The sequence below is a fragment of the Aspergillus tanneri genome, assembly GCF_003426965.1.
Source record: "Aspergillus tanneri strain NIH1004 chromosome Unknown AapTan_6_pilon_pilon_pilon, whole genome shotgun sequence".
In the NCBI taxonomy this organism is placed as follows: Eukaryota; Fungi; Ascomycota; class Eurotiomycetes; order Eurotiales; family Aspergillaceae; genus Aspergillus; species Aspergillus tanneri.
Window position 1 is genome coordinate 596,489 of NW_022984633.1, and position 17,625 is coordinate 614,113.

Below are 17,625 nucleotides of genomic sequence, written 5' to 3' on the forward strand. Positions count from 1 at the left end.
AGTTTAAACGACAAGGCGGCACATGGATTGCCAAAAAACGGCCGCATTCGACACTGTTTTCAGCTGTCAATTTGCCAGCCCTTCCGCCACTCACTTTGGCACTTGTATGATTGTATCCACACCACCAACTCACATAAGATGAACCTCATTTGCCTGCAGCTACTGTATCCTCAGCCGCCTACCTGTGCTCACAATTCTCACCTTTTACCCAGTGCGCTGCATTTTTATAGGGGTGCTAAAAATGGTTCCCCTTGAAGATCCCAGCATAAATAACGGCTTTCCACCTAAAGGTCCGATGTTCCTTCTCCTGGGATTCTACTTCTGCATACTTCGATCCTACTTGAGATCTGGACCTACCATCCAAATCTGGACTCCTTCTTAAGATAATATGAAGTTGTTATCTTAAGGCAAAATCTCAGCGACATTTTATTCTTTACCTTATAATACCTTCATCTCATGGCCCGCCGTCCTTAAAAAGACAGACTACTAGTTATCCAACAATAGTGATGACTCTGATAGAGAAAGCACTAAAACAGTTAATATAACACTGACCTAACAGAGCCTGAGGATGAGGCGTTAGCAGAACGTGGGCCACGTCAAGATGCGGACACAAGACGGACCACTAGAGAACCGTTCTCTTCCAGCACATCATAAAATAGAGTTGCTGCACATCAGCAAATATAACTCCAGGAGGACCTAGCACGGTTTTTCTGGTTCTAACCGCACCAAGAGCAGACTGAAGCGATCCATCACCTACTCACACACCGAGAGGATCTGATCCTGATAGCAAAAACTGGCTGGCGCAAAGCTGTGATCTTCCAATATATTCCTCTGCTTTACCCTGATAAAGGCATATGTCTGATAATGCCTCTCTCCTCGTTGGAGGAAGACCAAGCAAGGCAAATCAATAGCATTGAAGGATGTGCGGCTTGCGACCTGAATGGATCTACCAACAATAAGTTGTTACAGAAGAAAACAAGAACGTATAGTATACCCATGTGCTAACCAGCCCTGAAATAGCTGTTCGTTTTTCTTTCAATCCTTTACCATAAGCCCTTTATTGATCGCTTGGTCGTGGTTGCTATCAATAAGCTTCATATTGTGGACCAACTGTGCGTCGGGCACGTGTTAGTCTAAAAGTTGTCAGATATTCGGCTAGTCCCGAAAGAGGAAATAGAGTTAAAGCTGGGCAGTCTGCTAATACCCCCTGCATTTAGATCCTTGCCTGCCGTTTGTTATTAAGTATCATGGAGGTGTTGTCACAAGCAACGACTCAGTTAAGAGGATGCCCTCCTTCTCTTACTAAATATTCTGCCCCCTCTACACGTACCCCATCGACATTCATGGCCATTAGTTGCCTGTCAATTATCCTTCGGACCAGACCAGCAATATTCTCGTGATCCCACCTTGACATCACCTTCACAAGTAAAAGTTCGCGGGCGATATAGTGAATCCTGACGAACTTGCAGGGTCGCGTATTGTCAGCCGACAGGATATTGAACTCTTCCTCTGTCACCAGTCGGAACTTGAGTATCTACTGACTGGTTTCGAGTTTCCGTAACAAATCGTACTGCCGACGTGCGACGTCAAGGGGAAGTTCAACTCGTAGGTACTTGACAACATCCGAGTTTTCTACGAGTATTCCAGGCATCGTTTGAACGTTGCTCGAGTGCCTCTTGCTGTCGTCTCCGCATAATAACATAGGGAATTGGATCAAAGAGCCTGACCTCTGTTGGGCTCCGGCTGCCTCCTCCTCCAAACTGACATGCGTCATCGAAATTGGCACGTCCGAATCTGCCTTTCAGCTGTCGACCGACGCGCAGGCCTGGTTAGAAGCGACTCAGTTTCCAGTGCAAGCTGTAATTACTATTTGCTTCAAGTATCTCTGTGCAGAGACGGACGACAACCCACTTACAATATCCGTCTGGACACCAGGACATCGATTTACCAACAGTGACACACGGAACAACCCGTGCCCTGCTGCCCGGACAGCGTGTGTCGACATTTGGAATAACGCTGGCTCTCTGTTGGTCCCTGGATTCTATCTTGATGTTGATACACTAGTGCCAGTCTCCACTGATGAAATTTGCCTTCTGTTGTGGAATTCAGGGGAAGCAATACGTGTCCTGCAGGGTCAGGGTCGGAGATTGCGGGTGGAGCTATTCTATCAGCTACAGGCCAACTAGCCTGCCTAGGAAATAGATGTCCCGGTGGAAACACCAGGAATCACAGTATCTCAACCAACTGAGTCTCTTGCATTCCTATCTGGGTGCTCAATTAAAGGATTGAGGGGTAGAATGGATCGTCAGATACTTCCGCACCAAGTCGGGCGAATTATAATGTTTGTTGTGTGCTCCGCGGGGGTTTTACCCCGATCTAGTCACATAATTCCGGTCCACCAACCATATTATTCGACAACTTCGAACCACACCGAGCTGCAAGCCCTCATTTTTGCGGCCGCTCACCCTGGCTAAGTTGTCCCATAAGCACTAACAGGCCATACCATCTTCTGCTACCCTGTAGCCTCAGTCGTTACGATATTTGTCATGCAGAAGACGCTGCTAGGAAAAAGAGCAACAGCTTATAGGTTGGGATGATGAGCTTCTTGTCTGGACAACCCAACGCCATTCTAATGCATGATCTTCCTGATCTTTTATGGTAAACAAGGACAAGGTTCCGTCAGCTCTGTCCACTCCGTAAAAAAAACTAAACAAAACCACATTTGACTAGCAAGGGTGATGACAGGGATACCTGCATGTTGAGATATAAATACAAGCTATCTCTCTGTCCCCCTACTTGTAGCCCCCGTATTAGCAAGCACGCACCAGATCGCAACCATGGCAGATGCTCAGCTCGCCGCTCTGGAGATCTTTCTCCGGAGTCATTCTAGCATTAAATACACCGCACCTTCGTCACCCGAGTTCTCCACCGTGCGTAAAGTGTGGAATCTAGCCCGTCCGGACACCCCGCTTGCCTTCGTTCATCCACAAAACGCAGAGGATGTGAGGGTGCTTGTTCAATTTGTCAAGTCGATGGGGATTAAATTCACCGTCCGCACGGGCGGACACAATCTCGAAGGCCGAGCCCTCGTGGAGGGTGCCCTCGTCATTGATCTTCGGGCTCTTACAGGCGTTAAGGTTGCTGAAGATCGTCAATCGGCTACAGTGGAGGGAGGCATCCTGCAGGGAGAACTAGGCACAAAACTATGGGCTGAAGGAGTGGCCACACCCACCGGATCAATTCCGTCCGTTGGATATGTCGGGTGGGCGATGTACGGAGGATATGGCCTCTTCTCAGCACACTGGGGACTAGGAGCTGATCAGATCCTTGGTGCCACCATCGTCAATCATAATGGGGAGATCACCAAGGCGGATGAAAAGCTCCTGAAGGGTTTCCGTGGGGCAGGAGGCGTGTTTGGGGTGATTGTTGATCTTACAATCAAGGTGTATCCACTGAAAAGCGTAAGTCAGCTTTCTTCTTATTCTTCCTTCTGTTTCGTTTCTGTCCTTTGTCGTGTCTGTAACAAGCAAAAGCCGAGAACCACTAATATCATCTAGCTTCTTGCCGGGGCAATCCTGTTTAATTCCGAGAATATCAGCAAGGTCTTTGTCGACTTCAACGCAGCATACCAAAAGTTATTAGAAAAGGGCATTCCACCTCAGCTAACCATCCAACAAGCTGTATTCAACGCGCCTCATGGACGCCTCTTCGCCGCCATTCTTGCCTGGAGCGGTGACAACATTGAAGAAGGCAAGCACTGGAGCGACCAAATTGCTAGCCTCGGACCGCTTCTTATGAACACTGTCGCCGAGACGACAATCCCCGACTGGTTTGCTGGAAGCGCAGCCTTAGTTCCGTTAAGTGTATATGGATCCAGCCGGACACTCAACGTGAACCATATTACGCCCGAGCTTGCCGAAGCAATCGCCCGCAATCTACCCACTCTGCCGTCTGATCCAGGTACCATGATCTCCATACATCAGTTACGGGGCCCCTCCGCCGCACCAAAAGATAACTCCGTTTTTGGTGCAAGAGAACCGCACTATATGCTCGAGATTCTCGGGTACGCCACTGTGGAGGATCGCAAGAATGAAGCTGAGAAATGGGCATCTGATATCGCGGATGCGGTCTCGAAGACTGAGGCTGGAAATATTCTTCCCACGACGTATATTTCTTGTATTCATCTACCAAGTGTGGGGTAGATCCGCTGAGTCAGTTCTATGGCTCTCATGCAGAGGAAATCCTCGCGTTGAAGGAAGAATATGATCCAGAGAGCTTTTTTCACTGGACTGTTCCTCAATTAAAATAAGGATCCCATATAGGACTCTAGTCTAATATTAACTGAATGATGCATACCTACAGAGTAAGGACAAAGATAGATGCTAGGCGACGCAGTACGTATCTGCAAGGTATGTAGTTGCCTAGCTTTGAGACAATTTGGCGTGTTTATTCTCGGTCGTGCGAAGGTCGTTCAAGACTTGTAGAGTTGTCTACTTCTAGATCTAGGAAATATATCAGAAGGGAAAGGAAAAAGGAAAAGAACTTAATTTAATAGACTTAAAATGCAAACATATTAACGGGGTTGCACAGTACAATTATATAAGAAGTTCTGCCGTTACTATATATACTGCACATCATCCAGTCTCAAGCTCTGGTATGAGTCCAAGCTGTCTTATGCAACCAGTGATTGTCACGATGAAGCAGCACAGAACATGGATCGATAAGCGCAGTTTTGATATTTTAAATGCATTTTTCACGTTCTTCCAATTTCTTCTGGCGTGTTGACGTTTTTCTTTCATTGAATACTTGAAAATGTTGTTTAAAAAGGCGGCAGAAGCTCAGAACAGGTGAGCTGGTTAGTGGTCACTACATGGTCACTTTTTCTGTACTTCTATCTCTCTCTAAACGGATCTTAAGGTAAAGACATTGTGTTTGACTAACCAGGATATAGTGAGAGCTCAGAATGGTGTGGAGCTAAATAAACGTTTGGACAAAAAGGGGAATCTATGGAACTTAGTTTGGAACAGGGTGCAGGCTGCTCAGTAGGTAGGGTTTAGACCACGTTTCTGTTGCATATTTATTTTTATTTTGCACAGTTGCTACAAGCACTGTTACACGCCCGCTTGAACCTGCCCCTCTTTTCCACAGTACCTATATGATCGGTCATCAGTAGCCAACGCCAGCAAGAGGATGGGCTGAACGTTACACATCTACAGAGCATGCGTGATCGGGAGAGGACTTGGATTGCGACTAGGTAAGATATTAAGGTAAAAATAAACCATTAGAATAGACCATACGTATCATGCATGCATGATAAGGCCATCTTTGATCCGACTATGTGAGTTTACATAGGAGCTCCCTCCACGTCGAGAATGGCGTCTTTAGGATCTTTCGGCTTCACGAGCTCGATGGCGACTTCAGAGTCCTTTGCATAGACTCGCATGCCAATCACGCAGATTGCATTCCATGGGGGAGGTGCATTGTCGTCCGTTTCAGATGACTGAGACTCGTTTTTCGGGTGGCAAACTTCCTCATCCCCATCTTTTTTGATTGTATCATCCTCCTTCCCATCTTTCGCGCCAGGGAGCTTCTCATCCGTTGCCTCGTACTTCTTCTCATCCTCAGGTTCGTCATTTTTAACGACCGTGGACTCATTGGGAGCGTTGTCGACTGGCTTGCCGACTGGCCGAAGTAGAGTCCTGGCTTGGCCAACAATTCGGCCGTCTGTGTCGCGCACCTCTCCTCTTGTGATTTTCTTGCCGGTGCAACTCATAAGATCTCCCTCTTTGAGTTCCCCAATAGGTTCCCCATCTTCATTGAGAACCTGTCCCTTCTTGTTAACCCGGAAGCCATCCAGGATCTCTAAAGGGGCAAATTCCATTTCAAGAACAGATTTGCCATTATTCTGTTTCTTAGTGTCATTCTCCTTTTGGTCTTTGACAGCCTTGTCTTCTATTTGATCTCTTTTATTCTTATCTTTGTCTTGCGAACATGTATCTTTTTTGTTTTCTTCAGCATCACTACTTACCTTTTTCGGATATTCTTCGGAAGAAACCCCTTTTGCATTTGCCAGATCGTAATTCATGCCGACCTGCTTCAATTTCTGGGGATTTTCCTCCGCTAAATCCTTTACCACATGTTCTACCATCTTCTTCTTGGAGTCTCTGGTTGCGAGAATCTTGGGCAAAACTTCGTACTTCCCAGGCTCGAGTTCAACCTCCGCACTGATAGACCGATATTCCCTGGAGTGAGCTGGTCGAACTAGTCCTATATGTTCTCCAGGTTTTGCATTCTCCTCTTGTAGGAGGAAGTGTAGTGAGAATTCGTATTGCCCTTCAAGGCCTCTGAAATAACGTTTATCAAGCTAGTTTCTATGTCAGCTCCTATCGCTGAAGGAGAATCAACAAAAGACGATATTTAATCCTCGCACCGATATGACACCCACATTAGTCTTGGAAAGAAACTGTAACATACCTGAGAAAGCACAAAAATAACCGGACCAGCTTTCTTGATCTCAACCAGGAACTTTGTTTGAAGGTAGCCTGTCACCCAGGGGACACTGACGCTCGTCCACCGCTGGACTACGGTCCACTTCTCGTCGAAGATCCTAGTACGATGGAGGAACACAAATGTTGATAACATATCCTCATATGCCATCCAAAATATGCCATCATCCCCAAATCTGTGCTGGAGTTTTTGGAGCCAGTAAGGTGTCCACTCTCTTGAGCCATCACTCCATGGCCCGTTCCACTCACCTATACCGCGTCTATCTCTTTCACCCCAAGGATTTCTTTAGAAGGGATTTAGCATCATAGACTGCACGTAATATTATGGCCACACATACCTGATCAGTACCAGCCTCACTTTATTTCCTTCCTCGTCTACCTCCTCGGTAGCACGGAGAATCGAATAGGCGTGTCCTAGGGCTAAACCACCTCTCGTCCAATCCCAACCTGTTCCAAGTGTCGAGGCCGCAAAGACAAAGTTCTTTTCCGAGTTTACAAGCTCTTTCCATAGTTTGTTCTTGTTTAGAACTCTGTTCGTCGCGATAGTCGTCGTAACCCCTCCAGTCATATCTTCAACAGCCTCTCCAGACCAGCCACCAGAGAGGGATTCATAGTCTCCATGGACCTTGGCATAGGCCTTTTCCAGCAACGGCAACCAGGTCTCATTTGGGTCGGAACATTTGGCGAAGTAGAGAGCTTCGGAGCCTGTTTGATAGAGCTTTTTGTATTTTCGCGCTCTCTTGCCCGTGCTGTCATATCGGTCGCCATAGTAGTCAAAGTCTTCATGGTTCAAGTACAGATTATCGTCCACAACCGTAGTCACCCACTCTCCATCCCGGTAGAAAACGAATCCGTATACTCCGCACTCCGCATCCCGCGCAATGCATATCTTCTCCATCAAGTCCTGCCGATTACAGATCGTCGCCACTGCCGCAAGCCACCAGCAGTCACCATTCGCACCCTGCTTGATATCCGTATTCGAATACCCATCAATGGTGAATTGAGGACGTTCGAAGATCCAGTCGATTCTGTGAACTGACCCAGGAACGTCAACGTTCTCATCATCATCAGACGAAGACCCCGAACTTGAGTCTTGCTCGCTACCTTCGCCATCACCTCGAAGAAGCCCGCGAAGACAATTCCACAGACATAGATTCTTATCACTTTCAATATCAAAGTCGGGATCTGCGAATTTCTCGTTCGTGCGCCTGCACTCGCGTACGATACGCCAGACTTGCTCTCTGCATTGTTTGGCTGCGGCCTCGTAGCTTTCCGCTGCGTTACGAGCGGACGATGCTCCCTTTTCTTGAAGCGGGGGGAGGATATTGGCATATAGGCTGTGGGGAAAGATTGTGGTGACTTTGCCAGGGTTCTTTGCTATGAACTTGTCCCAGAACTCGCTGACGAGTTCCTGGGGAGACTTATTTAGGTCATTTTTGGGATTGGGGTTTGGCGCTGGAGGAATCTCGGGAGTCCACATTGTTGCTGTTCCCTGTAGATGGTAAATGAGATGAAGATGATTGGGCTGTTGATTTATAGGAACAGATCAACGATAGTATTTTGATGGTGACTCATTGCTAAACCTTCAGGCGAATCTGACATAAGGCTGAGAAGATTTTGTTGCTTTATAGGATGCAGCTATGACAGGACATTGCTTTGCGGGTTAATGATGCCTGGCATGACGAGGCTGGCCTTTCAAAGCCCCTCCAAGCTGAACTAAACGATTGGTGTGCTGAGATTACAACGACGGTCAGACTTCCTGATATGGATTAATGCCAGACTAGGCTTGTTAAAAATTAAAAAAAAATTTACACTACCTAGTATAGCTTGAATCCTTAGTGTAACAAACCTTTTGAGTTTTTCGCACATAAGAGAGACCACTTTCAGCACTAGAGATGGGATTTACCGAGAATATGCTATATACATAAGTTAAAAAAGACAGCAGTCGACCTGGAATTTAGTTAATCTCCAATGTGGTGATCCTTCTGGGAAATTTCTCTTAAGGTGTTCACCTATATCCGATATGTCAATGACGAAGGGGCAATTCGCTTCTGAATTTCTATGCAGGCTCAGTTGACGAAGGTGAATGGGGTATCCAAGCCCGCACCAAGTGCAAGGTTTATCAGTGAAATTCCACTGGACTAAAAGGTATACCGGCATTAGTTAGGCTAGGTAAATCTTCCGACATTTTGTCAAGATTTGTCCACCCAACGTCAACGAGACGAGTATAAAGGTGTAAGGCAGAGTGGGGAGGCTTGCGTGGTGTTTGCGGTGTCATCCTTTTCATCATTCATTTTTCTGCATCGAGCAGCCCCTAATCATAATGTTGTTGCATATTAGTGAAGCTTGTTTTTGAAAAATGTGTAAGAAATACTCACTAATGATTGGTGCATACAAGATCTTAAAGCTTGCATGCACTCTCAGTATTCCCAGGGCGGCAAAAATCAATCTCCGCTAGACGGATGTTGGCATTTAGAATTCAGAAAGATTCAGCTAGGAAGAGATTTAGCATACTTGTAGCATTGCCCTGCTCGACACTACGGTCCCCATGATAACAGATAAGTCCAACCACATGTTCGTCGTTATTGTAGATGATTACAACGACAGAGTTACTAAATTTATTAGCAGTCTCTATAAGCAATACGTCTTTGATCGAGTAGATGCGCATACTCGGCGAATCCATTCCTAGAAATCTTATCCGCGGCTTCGAATGTAAGTCGCGTTCAAGAAACTCTCGTTTTGACACGTACTGGGATTTTGCCCTTTGAGTGTGGAGGTACGACCACGCATTAACTTGCATAGACAGGAGTGTTTTCAATCCGGTTTTCGATGCTTGAGAGCTGACCGGGAATGTAAGGTCCCGGCACCAAATAGTTAAAGGTACTGTTTTTCCTCAGGATATTCGAAGAATTGGGCAAGTGATATCCTGGCTAGCTTGTGGAGCATTCTGCTGGATATCAAGCAGGCCAAGGATGGAGAGAAACAGTCTAATGACGCCAAGACACCAATAAAATTAAAAATATATAAAACAGAGTGTATGGCTATGATATTGATACAAAATATATAATTTAAGGCCGCAAGATATCAAGGAACAAGACGCAAATACTCCATATCAAGCAACCGCTTCAATACATCCTCTTCTAGACCCTCTATTCCAAAGGAGAATCTCACCCATTTACCTCGACTTTCTCTTCTTAGACGTAGCACCCGTTGCTGGACTGCTTTCGCGGTTTGCATGATCTCCCGGAATTGTTCTAGCTCTTTACTCCGCTGATACTTGATCCGTTCCAGTTCGACATCCCACGGTAGATTGGCCTCCTCCAAACCACTAGACGGAGAGTGGATGGATGTTGTCAATGATCGAGCGGGAGATGGTGTCGCCGTGTCTGGCCTCGGTGTTACCATCGGACGTGCAATCTGAGCCAGTTCACTATCATCAATATGAGGGAGCCAGCCAGGCCCTAGTCGGATGAACTCTATGTCTCTCCAAGCACCATTCCACTCAGGGCCTGAGGAGTACACCTCGCCGTCCGGTCCAACGCCGTCCCAATTCAAGGCTGGAATCCAGTCTCCACAGCCTTCCAGGTCCAGCCATTTAAGGCAGTAGGTTACACGCGATAGTCTTCGTAAGATCCCTGCTGCTTCTGCCCAATTATTCTCAACTAGCGCGTAAGAATCCGTGCCTCCATATGAGAATGTCAAAGACCTCTGTGTTGGGTGTCGGACGCGAACGTTGGCGGCGTTCGGGGTGACAGTCGGAACTGGCCAGTGTGCCAGTGATAGATGGGTCAGGATCGATAGACGCGAGAGGAGATTTATCAGCGAGTTCCAGTTCGCAGCAGTAGGGTTAGGGTGTGCCAGGGAAAGAAAACGGAGATTCTGGAAGCGAAGTCCCTGGCTAGGTGCTTTTGGTAGGGACACGTTGCGACTGGCACTGGCGTCGGCGTCGTCATCACTCTCAACATCCCATGACGATGGGACAAGCTCCTTTGAAGTATGCTGTAGAGATTTTGGCTTTTGTGAAACGAAAAGCTCAGTAAAAAGCTGTTTCAACTCCAGCCACCTTCCGATCGCACCACCAAGATCGAGTTGTGAGACATCAGTGTCTGTGTCTTGAGGGAGATCATTTCTATCTTCAGTCTCCTGATCAACGCGTCGCTTCTCGAACAAAGGTCTCAGGCCGTGCATCATCCCTGCTACCGGTTGATCTCTCGCATATACACTAATATAGCTAAGCAGCAACTCCTTTATATGAGTCGGTAAAAGAGCGAGGAACTGTCCATCATATTCGAGATGCCACGTCCAATGCAGTGCCATTGAACTGAGCAACATATGCAACAGGGTGTGTCTGGGAGGAACGGTCTTCCCCGGGAGACGATCCAGGCGATAGACAATTCTTCCAGTCTGGGCGGCTTCTATATCCGCTGGATTATTCTCGTCTGAATTTCCCGTTGCATAATTTCCTAAAAGCCAGCTCTCAGGGGGTGGAGGTCCAGCGGTTGTTCTCAGCGGTCGTCCACCAACACCGATACGGCGACTACCAGGACGGGGCCGAGGTGGCGGGGTTTCTGGGAGTTCCAGGAGATTCCGCAGGGAAGGATGGACGGATCGTGGAGCAAGATGTCTAGATGGACTTGCGGAGCCATCGTGCAAAGACGATCGGGATACTTGCGTGCGGCGAAGGTGGCTGATCAGATCGTTAACAGAGGGCGATTCGGAGGATGATGCTTGGGACGGCCGGGAGCGATCGTTGTGACTGCCTTGAGAGCCTGAAGAAACAAGGGTGTGATGGGCGGTACTAGCTGGTTTTGCAAAGAGGGGCTTGTGATGTTTTTTGGGCATCGAGAGGGTGTATAGAGACGATGAAACGCGTGGGTGTGGGCAAGTGACGGATGTGGGGGACGACTCTTTAGGTGGTGGTGGTGGTGAATTAATTTACCCGGGCCCCTCGCCGTAAGCGATATGCAGGCTGCAACAACTCTATCTATCCTTCTATCTCTAGTTACAGTTTTCCATTACGTCCTGACGAATTTGGTGCCTCGTCAAGGCCTGTGGTGGCCTATGTGCCTGGTGTCTGTTTTGCGGCCCTCTTGGCGCGCGGCTTTGGAACCTTTTGGATGCTTCTGCAAAATCCGGTACAGCACTGATCGTGCTCTCCTGGGCAGAGCTACTTGACCTACCTTTCTTACCTTGGCCGTCTCTCCCCCTAGCATACATGAGATGTTATTAAATGCATCCCCAACTTTCTTTCGCAATTTCGCAACTCCTGGCGCAGCTCTTTCAGCCTTGGGCTGTCATCTAGAATATGGACTGCTGTTTCGTTCGTGCCACATTCACATTCCTCACCTTCCTGAAAGCGCCGCAATTTCTAATATGTTGCCAACCATAAGTGGCCATTGCGTAGTTGCGTGAGCAAGTAAGCCCTGTTCCGCAACAGTGAGCCATACATCCGTCGGGTATGGATAGAGAAGGAAATGTAGTATCTATTTTGCGGAGCACTCTTTAGGTATCCGCAATTTTAGTCCTCATGAAGGGCCGAAAATATAGTTACAATGGATGTGTCTATTTACCACTATTTTACAATCATCCTACAATGACACCCACAATTATATATCCCTAACCCATGATTCATCATCCATCTTTCCCTCCCGTTTGGAGCCTTCCTGCACCCATGTCTCCACCAGACTTTGCTTGGGATCCTCGTCTGGCAGTCCTCGCGATCGTCGCACTTCCAGCACAAGGTCCCGGACTTTCCTAGTGACTTTCTTGCGCAGCTCAACGGCTTCCTGTCCATAGAGCAACTCGTCGCTCAACACACCTAATGGTTGGTCCCGAGTCTTGGGAGCGGCTGATTCGACTTTCGCTTTTAACTCTTGCCACTGCTTTCTCATGTCCCCAAAAACAACATCGGTATCTACCTTTTTGCCGAATGTCACACTGACCTCCTTCCCTGGCCGCGGAAGAAAACGCGGGAACTCGCGACTCTCATGCATGACCTGATCGAAGCCTTCTACCCACATCGGTACGACATCAGGACATTCACTGGCTTCCAGGATAAGCCGAGCCACACCCCATTTAAAGTAGCGCATTGTCTTATTGGGTGCTTGGTGGATTTTTCCTTCAGGAAAGATGTGGAACCAGGAATAAGAGTAGCAAGCGTAAGCGGACGGCGCTAGATGAGAGTCTTCTCCGTCTGTCGTGTATGCTGTGTGGAGATCGGAGAATGGGTCGACACAGACATTCTGTAGACTCCAACTTTGCTTCTCGGGGATCGCAATGTGAGGCTCGGCGGAAAATGGGCCCTTGGATAGTAGTCGGATTGCTTGTGTGACGGCCGGTTGTGCGATACCACCGTAGGGAGAGTGGGCGAGTCGATGAGTGGGTAGAACTTGGCCCATGGAGAAGAAAAAGGAGAGGGGTCTTCCAATTCCCTAATAGTTAGCCACGTCCTTTGTTACGGTATGCTGAGGCTGGTAAGGAGATACCGAGTCTGGTAACAGATGTCATGGCTTCCAAAACCCCAGCGCTTGTTCCAAGACTGCAGCCCGCAATTGTATCGCAGGGGAAGGAATCCCCACATGAGCGGATCATCCATACTGCTTTAGTCAGCCATCAAGATCACTTTGTTGCTTTGTTGTGGGTATTTGGGTCGCCTCGATCATAGACGAGGCGTATAGTACGTACGTACACGCTGATGTGGTTTGAGACTATCGTAATAGTGTCATTAGCGCTCGACTGCGACGCAGTAGGTATAGTTGGGCAGAAAATCAGCTCCTACCTGTGAGCAACCCCTTCGTTCTTTGAGACGGATCCTGCCTCGAGTCCAGAAGCTCTAGGAATGATTCTAGGCCATGAACCTCAGACGACTGCACATGTACAGGAACGAGCGACACAAAGCCGCTACGCCAAATATTGTCGTCGCAGACATTGCCCTCCAGGGCACAGAGGGAGAGTCCCCCGTTGCGCCAGAATCCATAGCGTGGGACATGAGCACTCTATAGAAAATCCATTAATCCATGTACAGCCAGGATGTCGGGAGAGAGCGTTCCCCAGTCAGGGAGGAGAGGAAAGGAAAGCACAGGCGTGAGAGAAGTCGCGGCGGTGATTGGCCTCAGCCGTTGGGAATTTTGGCCGCGGAGGTGCACGGACCATGCGACTTCGACGGGATTTTCCTGCTCACAGAACTCGACTCCGATCCATCGACTGTCGACTCCTTCGATCTGTCCGTCACATCCGTCTGCGAAGATGATGTTCAAGCCTTCGTCACCCCTCTTCTCGGGTCTTCTTTGGTAGGTCCTTCTCTCCGGATTGTTCTGTTCCCTCCAGGCGAGCAAAACAACCCATGTTCTAACCCATCCCTTTCAACATACCAGGAAGATCCCATGGCGCATATCCTCACCGCAGAAGGCTCGTCAGAGGAAGCGTCTACGTGCGGTTGACAACGTCGTCGACACTGTCAGTGCCGCGTTGCAACGAAATGGAGTCACCGCAAAAGCTGTCGACCGGTGGTACAGGGAAATGCCGCGGGAGCAGGAAATGCTGCCGAAGGACAAATACACGATCTTTGACAAGAAGGAAAAGAAGTATCGCAAGGGAATTCACAGTAGGTAGCCTCTCGTTATGCGGGTCTGTTTGTCCCAGGTCCCCCGAGGGAAATTGACATTCTGTTCCTCCAGAGCTGCCGAAGTGGACACGAGTCAGCCAACGAGTGAACCCTCCTGGTTTCTAAGCGGGTTTTTCGCTTTCGCAAATGCTTAGGGCGATTATGGACGAATGGATACCTCAGAGTAAATACTTGAATTATTATTGTACAATACACCACAACGCATGTTGGTCTTACCGAGGATTGTCTTGAACTGGAAGAGGGGTGTACGAAGGAATACTGGAGTTCTTGGCCATTGGGCGCATCATACCAGGATCACATTGGATTACTGTTACATTGGCTATGTTTACTATTGAAGCTTTAACACATGCAGCAAGTGGTTGTGACACAGCGGGAGCTTCAAATCAACCCCTGGTCTGATAACCTGAAAGCTATGGGACGAAATGACAAAGTGAATGAGCTTGAATTTGTAAGAGAGTGAAAGTGTCTTGGTGTGATGTAAAAATATGAGTATGAGTTGCATTACCTGTTCCCAAGATCGAATATATCCCCGAACCTAACCAATCCTTTCCGGCATTTGCCCAGTAGGGGAAGTTCAAACCCATCCCTGCCTGCCAGGTAGCAATCCCGGGACGATTTGCAACTTTGCCTTCCTGGGATATTCTGCAACGTCAAGAGCGAACTGCTTTGCCCTGTTTCTGTTCACTCTGCCCTCGTGGATTCCTTTGCGGATTCGATAGCCGCGGCGGATTCTCTGCCAATCACCCAGTTGTTCTTGCCACCCGGCTCCTCCTTCGTAGTAGGTAGTCTCCTGTTTTGTTGACATGTGGATTCCCTGTGGGGGCTTGCGAAGAATCCAACTAGCAGGGTCGACTCTTCCATCAGGCGGATCCTCGATTGACCCATCGTATAGTTCAACAGACTTGATGATATCTTTGAGCCCCGAGGCTTTGCGTTGCCGATTCATAGCTTTCCTCCAAGAATCTATGCGAGGTGTATGAGCAGGCTTGCTAGACACTTCTGGGTATTTCGGCTTTGGCTTCCACTCGGGCATTGGGTATGGTACATTGAACCTCGGGTCCCCCAGTTGCCTTCTAACGTCAATTGGAACCCGTGACACAGGATCGTCGACTATCCAAGTCTTCTTGTTCAGCCAGTGATTGGCAAGCAAGGCGAAATGGAATGCCTTCCGCCCCGGGCTGAGTTGGCAGGAAAGCCAACCAAGGCGTCGATCTAAGCCATCTATTAGTCGTATTTCCCAATCACTCAAGTATTTGATGGGCACTTTGATCTGTGGTACACAAAACGTCCTGGTGGCTTCGGGGGCTTTCGGCGTTTTTTTTGTCTGCGGTTTCTTTTCTGCGTTTAGTTGGCTCTGTGTAGACTTTTTCAGTGGCATGGACAGGTTCGGAGGCCGATAGTGTTGAACACTTTTCTTGAACTGCTTCAAAGGGACCATTCCCAACGTGGAATGGCACGAGGATGACGGACTAGACAGAATTGTACCAGAGCTCCAACTTCCTTCATCTAAGCCGTCATTCTGAGAGTGCATTACCCTGCGGCGGCGTGGTTTCCGAATACTGGGTAGAGGCAGCTCGCTTGAACCGGAAGAGCGGCTCATGGTAATTGCTCTCCTTAAGGCAGGCGTGAGCTCGAGAAGGAATGCCTGTTGGGAAGAGAAACTGCCCAACAACTCTGATCGGGGGCTTCCTGGAGGTACCTTTATATTGTACCCTATATTTTTGCACATGTTCATCTCCATTCGAGTAGACCAAATTTGATACTTGCGAGATCTCATGAGAAATTCGATTGTGTTTGGCATAACCTCGTGATTACTTATATTTTCATTCTCGCATGAAGCATTGGAGCTCTGTCTCAACCTTGTAAGAATCAATCCTGGATTTGCGAGACATGGGAGGGATTGGCAATATCTTAGTGATTGTTCGTAATCCGCTAGGTTGGAGATTGGGTACTTGTTCTGTATATGGGGTCCCTGGTCGAATGACAAAAAACGTCTATCACTAACTGGTGTAGGAGTGATATCAGTCAACCCCCTGCGTTTGTTTGCGGTGCTGGCAGTGAGGATTCCTCTCGGGATGTCTTCCGATACCACGTTCTCTGCACCTAGGAAAGCAGACTCCTCGTGAATTGTTGGAGTATTCTCACGTTGTATCCTTCGATACCGGGCATATGATCTTCTGCTAGTTACCCTGGTGGTCTCAATTGATGGAAGAGCTCCTGTTATTTTTACCGAGCACTGTGCGCTCGTGTTTTGATTAGAAGCAGGTTCGTGTCCAGAGGGGCCCCAAATTACATCGGCCGGGGTGCCTTCATAGTCTTCGAAACATTTTGGTAGAAATCGCGAAAGTCGTCGACTTTTGCAGCGACTTTTCTTCTCCTCACCTGGATCCCACCAGACCCAGCTATAGTCGGCCTTCGAACTCCATGACGCCCAATCACAGATCCAGTGAAAACATTTCCTCCACAATTCCTTGTTTGTTTCATGCTGCTGCAACGGTACCCATCCGTACCAATTCTTCACATAACGAGCGGTGGTGGTGTTGCCCTCCCTGATGACTCTATCCTGGGTAAAACGCCGGAAAAATCTCCCCAGCTTCCAAAATAATACCCCGAGAAAAAATATACACACAGTTCCTGCAAATAATTCTAGCAGAATCTTCAGGCTAATGTATTTGGTACCTGGTATGGGCGCCGAGGTTGCACCTTTCGAAGGTCGAGGAACGGCAGGAGTAGGGTGATGGGATTGTCGGCGAACGATAGGTGCCATCTGTTAAATGCCAGATAATGCGGCCAAATATTAGTCATTCTGATAACAATATGGGACCCAGATTGGGAGTGTTGGCCGATGGAGCTGTGCTATGCTATTGCTGTTGACTTGGAAGCTGACAAGCCCGCACGTGCGTCGCCAAAGACGAAGGCGTGCCTTCCATTCCATCAGATCACCTGGAAGACTACCATTCTCGGCAATTGATCAATACGACCGGAGAGACCAGTATAAAAGATCACTCAGGATGATATTCTGTACAGCTGGGGCTTGTCCAGAGTGTGTTAATCCATGTCTGGCCAAACTTCATTTGGGTGGAATGTAGCAAAAGGTGATTCGACAAACGAATTGCACAATAGTTGCCGTTGCTTCCTGTGGCTACCCTTGTGAATGACATAACTATCATGTCTCGCCGTTGCTTTTGTCTGTTTCTCTGTCTACCATCCGTCCTAACTTGTATGGTATATACTGCAAAGCTCAGGCAACATCATATAAAAAAAAACCCTTGGTGATTGCCTATATGGGATTAATCTCCCTATACGGTTCACCCTAGCCGAGTCTCTAAACATCCTTTGCCAACAAATAGCGATCACGTACATAGTAGTTTCATTAGCAGGAAACCATGGAGGGGCGGAATATTATGAATTGGAGCATTTGCAGTTATTAGCAATGGGAACTAACTAAGCTAGCTGCATCTTTACCCCTCCCAACGAACCAATGTGAAACTGCTC

At 48.0% G+C, this 17,625-nt stretch overlaps 6 protein-coding genes across 6 annotated transcripts; 2 read left to right on the forward strand and 4 right to left on the reverse strand.

Annotated features, from left to right (window-relative positions):
- Window positions 1-2,837: 2,837 nt before the first annotated feature.
- ATNIH1004_008251 (FAD-binding oxidoreductase) lies at window positions 2,838-4,202 on the forward strand (the record flags this gene model as incomplete). Its single annotated transcript, XM_033572863.1, has 2 exons — window positions 2,838-3,461; window positions 3,558-4,202. The coding sequence occupies 2 exons, from the start codon at window positions 2,838-2,840 to the stop codon at window positions 4,200-4,202; spliced, it is 1,269 nt and encodes a 422-aa protein (XP_033423415.1).
- A 1,142-nt stretch (window positions 4,203-5,344) lies between these two features.
- On the reverse strand, window positions 5,345-7,986 carry ATNIH1004_008252 (uncharacterized protein; the record flags this gene model as incomplete). Its single annotated transcript, XM_033572864.1, has 3 exons — window positions 5,345-6,364; window positions 6,475-6,790; window positions 6,845-7,986. The coding sequence occupies 3 exons, from the start codon at window positions 7,984-7,986 to the stop codon at window positions 5,345-5,347; spliced, it is 2,478 nt and encodes an 825-aa protein (XP_033423416.1).
- Window positions 7,987-9,590: 1,604 nt separating this feature from the next.
- Window positions 9,591-11,348, reverse strand: ATNIH1004_008253 (uncharacterized protein; the record flags this gene model as incomplete). Its single annotated transcript, XM_033572865.1, has 1 exon — window positions 9,591-11,348. The coding sequence occupies one exon, from the start codon at window positions 11,346-11,348 to the stop codon at window positions 9,591-9,593; it is 1,758 nt and encodes a 585-aa protein (XP_033423417.1).
- A 764-nt stretch (window positions 11,349-12,112) lies between these two features.
- ATNIH1004_008254 (tafazzin) lies at window positions 12,113-12,904 on the reverse strand (the record flags this gene model as incomplete). The annotated part of the gene is made up of 1 exon (XM_033572866.1): window positions 12,113-12,904. The coding sequence occupies one exon, from the start codon at window positions 12,902-12,904 to the stop codon at window positions 12,113-12,115; it is 792 nt and encodes a 263-aa protein (XP_033423418.1).
- Window positions 12,905-13,378: 474 nt separating this feature from the next.
- ATNIH1004_008255 (mitochondrial 54S ribosomal mL60 domain-containing protein) lies at window positions 13,379-14,235 on the forward strand (the record flags this gene model as incomplete). Its single annotated transcript, XM_033572867.1, has 4 exons — window positions 13,379-13,485; window positions 13,531-13,795; window positions 13,884-14,109; window positions 14,183-14,235. 4 exons carry the CDS (start codon window positions 13,379-13,381, stop codon window positions 14,233-14,235), a joined length of 651 nt encoding a protein of 216 aa, XP_033423419.1.
- A 469-nt stretch (window positions 14,236-14,704) lies between these two features.
- ATNIH1004_008256 (uncharacterized protein) lies at window positions 14,705-16,897 on the reverse strand (the record flags this gene model as incomplete). Its single annotated transcript, XM_033572868.1, has 1 exon — window positions 14,705-16,897. The coding sequence occupies one exon, from the start codon at window positions 16,895-16,897 to the stop codon at window positions 14,705-14,707; it is 2,193 nt and encodes a 730-aa protein (XP_033423420.1).
- Window positions 16,898-17,625: the final 728 nt, after the last annotated feature.